This window comes from Gopherus flavomarginatus, chromosome 1, assembly GCF_025201925.1.
Source record: "Gopherus flavomarginatus isolate rGopFla2 chromosome 1, rGopFla2.mat.asm, whole genome shotgun sequence".
In the NCBI taxonomy this organism is placed as follows: domain Eukaryota; kingdom Metazoa; phylum Chordata; order Testudines; family Testudinidae; genus Gopherus; species Gopherus flavomarginatus.
This window is the reverse complement of record NC_066617.1, coordinates 110,796,130-110,804,809: the sequence shown is the minus strand read 5'-3', so window position 1 is coordinate 110,804,809 and position 8,680 is coordinate 110,796,130. Positions and strand designations below refer to the sequence as shown.

The 8,680-nt window shown below is 44.2% G+C and overlaps 1 protein-coding gene across 1 annotated transcript in view; it reads right to left on the bottom strand.

The window, feature by feature from the left end:
- Positions 1 to 216: 216 nt before the first annotated feature.
- Positions 217 to 8,680, bottom strand: part of WEE2 (WEE2 oocyte meiosis inhibiting kinase) — a 29,778-nt gene continuing 21,314 nt past the window's right edge. Inside the window, exons 8-12 of the mRNA XM_050919154.1 lie at positions 6,500 to 6,601; positions 6,021 to 6,106; positions 4,808 to 4,978; positions 4,560 to 4,702; positions 217 to 1,507 (exon numbers count right to left, since the gene is read on the bottom strand). Of these exons, the coding sequence (XP_050775111.1) occupies positions 1,348 to 1,507; positions 4,560 to 4,702; positions 4,808 to 4,978; positions 6,021 to 6,106; positions 6,500 to 6,601 (662 nt within the window). The 3' untranslated portion in view covers positions 217 to 1,347. The remainder of the gene's footprint in view (positions 1,508 to 4,559; positions 4,703 to 4,807; positions 4,979 to 6,020; positions 6,107 to 6,499; positions 6,602 to 8,680) is intronic.

The following is an 8,680-nucleotide window of genomic DNA, read 5'->3' as shown; positions in this document are numbered from 1 at the left end:
GATTCCATCATCCAGTGCCTTACATACACATTTGGGCGTGATAAGTACTTTGCACATTCTGGTCTTCAAGACCCACTTTTGAATGCCTTCCCCATCCTAAAAAAATCCCACACAGTTGTCTTGGATAAAAAGAATGGTAAAATCTTTATTTGCATGTTCCACTTTAAAAAATAAAGGGGAAGGACTCAACAGCTTAAAGTCTGATGCTGTCCAGCAGCTGGAAGTGAAATTAAATAAATTAAATTAAATATAAACAGAAGCCAAGTAATCAAAATAGTCAAGGGCTTAGAATCTTTTTCTAGAAATATGGCCTCAGTTATAGCTCTAACTCCCAGGGATTTGGGCTAGAAGATATTCAATAAGAAACAATGTCAAAAAGTTAAATATAACGGGGATACAATTTAGAGTTTTAGTTTTTCAGCACTTTATATAAGCAATTCCCAAACTGAAGGGTTTGAAAAAAAATCACTTCTACCTTCCCTCCACTTTGCTGAAAGACAAATCCCTCAGACAGGCAACTATCTGTAACTCTGCAGAAGGGAAAGAGGATATCTAGACCCACCCACCACCACGTTAGAGAGGTTGCATCCTATGGGCCATCTGTTCAACTGGGCAAAAAGCCCTCACAAATCCAAAGATCACAGTTCAGGAGCTAGCCCCCAGAACCCCAGCCACATAATGGTTATGGATGTTTCTAGAAAGGAAAATGTTCCTTCAGATTCTACAGAAGACTCATTTGAAAGTAAAGATATCGAGTTACTTTTGCTTTCTTCCCACAGTGCAATGCCACTTATTTCATTTCACATTGATCTGAAGTATCTCAGGACTGTGGTCTTAACCTGCTTGTCCCAAAGCTCACATCTCAACTTGACTAGGTGGTATCATGCTCAACTCCCTTTGCTCCATCAGGAGCTAAGTCCATTCATAGCTCAGGACATATCTCCTCTTTGCACCTGCCAATGCCCCTTTTCAGTGTACCTGCATAGCCAGAGTGTCAAGACCACAGAAAGGTCTCGGGGGGAAAAAAGGCCCTAGTTTAGCTGCATGAGAGAAGTAGAAGGGAATCAAGCTATTCCTAGCCTAGAATACAACCAAAACACACACAAGGGTCAGCCGGCCCATTGCATCAGAAGTAACTGGTTTAAGAGATACAAGACTGAAGTGGAGTGGAGGACGTCTCAGACATTTGTACACTAGTCACTTCCAGTCATGACAGCATGAAGCTGTATGAATGATGGAGTAGGCAAGAACTACTCTAAGGAGTTTCAGCATGGCACTTTGGTCTGTATGGGTCTTCTGCTTCCACAGGGACACTTGTCAGCCTGAACAGTTTGGATGATGGGATTTTCAGTAACCCCCCCATGTAAAGCTGAATGAGCGAGAATTCTTCCCTCCTACCAGGCGCTTGTTGCAGTTTTGTTTGGAAGAGGTTTCAGACTCTAGTCTGGCACATCCCAAGGACTGGTCCTTCCTGAAGGTCTGAGAAAGACGGGCTGCTCTCAGTTCCCTGAGAGAAAGAGAAAGAAGAGAAGTCAGATCTTGCTATACTCAGTCCTCACCAGCTGCAGAGACAAGTCTCAAAGCTAGACAAGCACCATCCCCCAATTTACCCAGGAAAGTTAAACCTATATGGTAACATCATTGCAGTACAGTTGCAGGACTGGGAGAATTCATAGTGCTCCCAGCAATACGCTCAGTCCACTAGGACTCAAAGCAGCTCCAGCTAAAGCTTCTGCTCCACAACAGTTAGGTTTTCCGGCAGTTGACCTGATGTCTAGGGTAACTTGTGACAAACTTGTTTCCCAGTCTGTCACTAATATCAAGTGTCCCCTGTGACACTGTACCCCATAATGCTTTATGGGAATATGACATAACTGGAATATGTTTTATACTACCTGTGCCATATAACATATCTATGTAAAGGTTATGATCTACTCAATCTATTAATCCTATTTGTATGCATTTATCATTTTTGTATTCAAAGTTATAAATATTGGCCATGTACTGGCTTAATTTCTAAATACCCTTAGTAGAGCATTTGGTCAGTTCCTGGAGAAAGAAATTTGCAAAGTTAAGTGCCCAATCAAGAAGCACTTAAGGAACAATGTATCTTGGAATGCTCCAATCCACATTGTCTTCCTGGAGACATTCAAGATACCATGTGGGCAATGGCTTCTACTTGTAAAAACTGAGACATGCATGGACATGTGACTTGCCCCAGGTGACTCAAGAACTTCATCTTGGAGCTGGACTTTGCATAGAGGAGGGGGTCTCCACCCACAAGAGGAAGTTTATTTAAGCCTGTGGGAGACCCCTCCATTTTGGCTTCAGCTAGCTAAAGAGAGCGCCTCTCCACCCCCCAGGATACCTGAAAGAAACTGGAACAAAGGACAGTAGATGGGGTGTAAGTGATTGCTGGACCCAGACTTGCAAGAGACTAGTCTGCAAAAGGAAGCTTACTGGAACTGGTGAGATCTTATCTGTATTCAGTTTCTTACTGTATTAGACAGACTTGCGTGTTATTTTATTTTACTTAGTAATTCACTTTGTTCTGTATGTCTTACTGCTTGGAACCACTTAAATCCTACTTTCTGTATTTAATAAAAAATCACTTTTTACTTATTAATTAACCCAGGGGGCAAACGGCTGTGTCTCTCTCTATTAGTGTTATAGAGGGCGAACAATTTATGAGTTTTACCCTGTATAAAGCTTATACAGGGTAAAACAGATTTATTTGGGGTTTGGATCCCGTTAGGAGTTGGGCATCTGAGTGTTAAAGACAGGAACACTTTTGTAAGCTGCTTTCAGTTAAGTCTGCAGCTTTGGGGCAAGTAATTCAGACCCTGGGTCTCTGTTGGAGCAGATGGGTGTGTCTGGCTCAGCAAGGCAGGGTGCGGGGGTCCCAAACAGGCAGGAAAAGGAGGGGCAGAAGTAGTCTTGGCACATCAGTTGGCAGCTTCCAAGGGGGGGGTTCTGTGATCCAACCCATCATATCCCCAATTTATTTTTTCCTTCAAAGATTAGAGGTGGGTGGATATTAGTAGATCACAAGCAGTCCTGTAATACAAGTCTGTTTGTTCCTCTCTGCTGCCCTGAATCCAGTCAGTCAAAAGCAATGCTAGTCTCCATTTGTTGTAATGCTCATCTGTAAGAGATTCCCTTGTCTGATTCTGCCTTGCTTTTCCAGAGTCTGCATGCTCTCTTGCCCATGGGGAGAAGAATTTCTCTTATCTTTCCACTCCCTAGCTGGTGGGAGGAAAGCCAACACATCTTAACTGACCCCTTAAGGCCACTATAGCATCAGCAGCTGGAGGGGGATAGGGAGCAGTCTGATCTGCATTGATCCAACATTGCCACTTCCTTCTGGGCAGGGCAGCCAGTTCAGTATTTATTCCCCTACCCTACACATATTTCATGTTGTAGCTCAATGTTTCTCAATGAGCTGTTGGTTGATCAGCACCCATCCCTGAGGTCTCCCTGACAGTTTAGGAAGACAGCAGGCCAGTCCCTGGTATCAAAAAAGGTTGATAAACATGGTTTGTAGCTGACCACCTTCTCCCTCAGTGGCCAGAATTATAGGTCAGTCAAGTCACTGGTTAGTCAGATGATCTAGCCAGCACAGCATTTAAACTGGAAGTGAACTGTTGCTTTCCTAGAGCTACATACAGGTGAATTGTGGCAGAGCCCTAGGCATAGGTATAGTTTGACTGAGATATTAGGGGTTGTGGGGGGAGAGGGCAAAGCTCATGCTGCAGTGATGTCACTGCTCTGGTGCTGCTGCAGGCAGCCATGGGGATGCTACATGCTGGTGTGAGGGAAAATATGGTGAGCTTTCCCCCCACCCCACCCCACCCACATTTTTGTATCCTCTTCTCTTCCCCATCTCCTCTCTCCCCCAGGTCCCCTGCCATCCACCTCTCTTCCCCCTACCCCACGCCCTGCCCCCCAAGGGAGAGGGCACTCAGTGTTGTATAAGAAACAGGCAGGCACTAGGACCCAAGAGGCAGCATCCATCTGCTGAGGCAGCAACCCAGAGCCCTTACAACAGTTGCTCCCTCCAGCAGCCTCCTCCAGTCCCTGCCAGCGGAAACGTGCAGGGGGAGAAGCATGGGAAGGATGGACGTCCCCCCTCTCTTCCCCCAGCAGGCTGAGCAGAGCAGGGCAGCTCTGTGCTTGCAGAAGTCTGGTGGGGAAATGGTGCATGACCCCCCCCCCAGCACCCTGCCTCTGTTTGGGGGTAATGCCCCGCCACACTCCCCAAACTATACTCGTGACTCGAATGCCCTCCCTTTAGCTACACACCTGGGAACCAAGTTCCCTAGAGACCTACTATTCAAAACTCCAGTACTTCTACCATCAGAGCTCTGTGCAGATACAAAACTTTGTATCTGCATCTGAGCTGTGATCTGCAAAAGTGGTCTGCAAATGTGCAATCTGCAGGATTCTACCAACCATCTCACGCCAAAGGCTGATGAGCAATTGCCATGCCATTAAACCAACCAGCTCAATGCACCACTGTCTGGCAGTGCTCCTCCTCTTTATGTCCAGATAGACCCTACCTTTCCAGCATGGCAGTCTTAAATTTCTCCACATTTAGCTGCTTCTGGAGCTGTGCAGCTTTTCCAAGAGAGGGCCGAAGAATTGGGTGTTTAGTAAGAGCCGTGGCAGATGGTCTTGCAACTGGGTCAGGGTGAACCATGAGCTAGAAGAGGAAGTGGGGAAGGAGTGGAGGGTTGCAGTTTCTTATAACAAAATGCCAGTCTGAGACATCACTTCCCCCTCTGAATTGCACCCTGAAGAGCCTCACCTTAAGAAGTCCATGAAAGCCATGTGTGAGCTGCTGAGGGATTGGTGGAAGGTTGCCCCTGCGAATATGGTGCCACATGGCATCATTGCGAGGCAGCGGTCCTGACCCTGCTGCCAGAGCCATTGTCAATGCAAGGGCAAAGATGTCTGCCTTTGGCAGATAGCAGTATTGCTGTGGATAAAAGAACCAGTTACATGCATGTTCTCCTCAGTATTTGGTGTAGTAAGATGGTCCTTCATTAAGATAAGAGTACAGGCTCATGGAAATACTTTAGAAAAAGCATTTACCTGGCTCTACCTCCACCATCCCACTCATTACTCTTTGCTGCTTTGAATCGGAAGAGAAAAATATGGTCCACTTCCACTGTTCCAAACATACCGTTTAATTTTACCAGGTTGTACACAGCTGGGAGTATCCTCCAAATCCTGAGGAACTTCTATCCCACATCCGGAAAGGCAACAGAAAGATGGAAGGACTCCCTGAATTAGCTAATCTATGCCTCTGACCTTTACAACATGGTGGCAAGTTATGCTACTGTTAGGTTACCTTGCTTGTCTATCTATTTGATGCAAGGCTGGAACGTGATGGATTGGATTTGGACACTAAATACATTTTACCACAAAGGAGATTTCCATTTGGGAAGTCTCTGGGCCACATCCTCTAGTCCATGGCCACTAACATTTTGCCTTTGTGACAGGGTGATGGCCTTTATTTTAGTTTATACCAGAGTGGCAAAGCTAAGGTTAGCCCAATACAGGGGATTTAGGTAGGAGACCCCCATATAGAGAAAGAAGGGAAATCATATTTATTGTACAAATATTTGTCCAGATGTTAATGACCCTAGCATATAAAGGTGCTTTAAATGTAATTATAGCTCCAATTCAGTAGTAAGGTTTCTACCCATCAGGGCCATCTGCATTTGAGATGATCTTTTCCTTCCCATCCCATAAACTGAGACGTAATGTGGTTACAGAGACTATCAGAGACCAATTGTGAAGTATATTTAAATATTTACACATCACCATACAATTGTGCTTTATAGAAACAAGATGGGGTCCCTGCCTCAGAGTTCAACCAAGTTGAACTCAGGAACGGAGAGGACCAGGAAGGAAATATATAAGCCAGGTTAATAAAGATACAATATTCCACTGACAACCCTCCTGTCTCACATATACACACCCCATCCTCCCCTAGATGAAAGGGGCAACTGTACCTCTTGCAGAATCTCATTGGCCAGAAAACGACTGTCTCCCTCCTCCACTTGGGGATTAGTTATTGATGTCACATGGCCCAGGTCACCTAACAGGAGAAGAAAACTAACTAGAAATGCAACAGATGCCCACAGATCCACTTTCCTGGGGGAAGTCCCGCTATGTGTGCATCTTAAAGGAGCTCCAAGATGCCAAAAGAACTGGTGGAATCAGATCTAGTGAGCCAGCTCCTCCTCAATTGCAGGTATCCGAAGTCTGGATTTTAATCCAAAGTGAAAATAACTTGGCTGGATTCCCCACAACCCTCAGATCTATGAAGACTGATACATTTCACCAAGTTTCTCTCTGCACTCTGTGTCTCCAGGACTGAGTTTTGCAGGTCATGACTGAGGGACATTGCTATAGCCATAGGGATACTGAGTATTTAAGAGCAGCTTTAGAAAGAAGTCATTAAACAGTCCATGAGTCAGATTAAACCCACCAATTTTATATGCCACGTTGGAAGAGAACCCATCATCTTCACTGTCGCTCTCTTCCTGAGCGGAGCCATCTGTCACCAGTTTGTGACAAATGAAGATGTTACCTATAAGACAGAGGCTTATATGTAGTTGAACGCTGGCTATTCATAATGGCATGCTCTTGCAGGTATCCTAATGGTAAGCAGATCTGGAGTTTCTTGAAGTAGATCAGTTCCCCTCCCATATAGAGTAGTACAGGTGACTGCTGCTCATCTGATTACTGCTCCAAGTACATCTCCTTCCCCCCTACCCCCAAAAAAAACCAACAAAACATCACACCCACCACAACCCATACACCCCAGTGTCTTAATCTTTCACTTTACTATGAAATATCCCAATATAATAAATGTATCTGGATCTTCAAGGTAGACAAAGGAAATGGACATTGTTTCCTACAACCTCACCACCACGGTGCAGGACACTTGAGCTGGAGTACTGTATTGAGCAACAAGGGAAAAGCCAGATAAGGAACAAGGAAGTCCTTCCCCCTTTGAGGGGACCTGCTTGTCTACCAATCTGAAACCGAACACTTCTATGTCAGCCAGGGTTATAAACCCCTGAATCATGATTTCCAACTGTAAAGGAGAAGGTTTCACAACTACATTTTTCAGTATAATAGCAAAATTTGAGACAGACATGAGATATGTTTGCTTAACTAGAGATTTGCTTTTTCTATCTGGTTAAGGTACTGAACATTACTACAGTGATGAGTATCAAGGGCCTGAATTTAGAAGTTCTGGTTGCCTACAATTCCTAGTAGTCAATGGAAGCCATAGGAGCTCAGCAAGAGAAGCCCCAAGCTACTAATTTCACTTCTTTCGAGTTCAAAAGTTCTCATTTGGTCTCATTTTCCTTCCTTCTGTCCAGTTGAACATTGTTCCAGATTAAAATAAACCCACAATTTGAGTTGCATATGGCAAGACAGTTTTCTCCAGTGAGAATCACTATACTTATTGGGTTAGGGAGGATAACCTCACATCCCTGATTTATGAGACTTTGTATATAGAGTCCTGTTTGAAGACTAAATCCCTGGCCAACAATCCAACCCTATAGTCCTTAGGAAAGCAAATTCCTACAGGCCAAACTCCTGTTGTCAGAATGTTTGCCCAAGTAAAAAACTGCAGGATCATGTCAACCCACAATTTTTCCAGCCTTCTTGAAAGCAAGTTACAAATGCTCAAAGTCTGCATATAGGACATAGGCCACTAGACTGTTGCCATCTCAGAGTTTGCACCATTCACACACGTTTCAGAAACAAATTAGTTCAATGTGTGCAAACAGCACCAGTCAACTTTTGCTGGCTGAATTAAGTTAGCTCTCACTTTGAGTACCATGTTTTTCTCTGTTACCTCCCCACCCATTAATTAATAGGATGTTAAAATCATCATTTCTTTGACAGCCAACTGTACAGCTTTAAATACAGAGCTGGGAAACTCTGCTTTTGTACCATTTTAATATGGGTTCAGTTTTGAGTTGTATATACTAAGATTAGAATATAACAGTGGTTTAACAGATCCTACTTTGGTAATTAACCAATTAAAATTTAGAGATTTGCATTGATAGCACAAGGAGGAGCCCTAGAGCACATGTCTAAAAAGTGTCCTTTTCATGCTTATTTGAGTTTCCACTAACCATCTATGCTCGGGAGTTCCTCCTCTAGGAGAGTTACTGTAAGTATGTGGCTCTGTAGTCCGCAGAGAACATTCTTCTACTTTCTATAGGCACACATTTGTTGCTTGAAAAAGCATGGTGTGTGCGTGGAATCCAGTCATCTTAGAGTGCATTTTGAATATTGCCACTAAAAAGCCTCTTCCCATAGTGAACAGCAACTGCTGTACTATTGCATTTCTTCTTTCTATACCACGCACAAGAAACAGGAAGAGGGAGTGTTATAACTGTACCTGAATGCTGCTTTTACAGTTACACAGAGCATAGCAGTGCTCTCTGTCCATATCCAGAATGATCAGTAGACATTTTTTTGGTGGGAAAGGATGCGGGGAGAGAAGAGGAAGATGGAGAACAACAACTTTTCCTTTCAACTGCAGATCTAGACCCCACGAGGAGTAGGAAGATAGATACCTTCCAACCTACCACCACACGGATTACTGGACACAGGCAGCATGAGGGGAGAGGAATCAGACAAG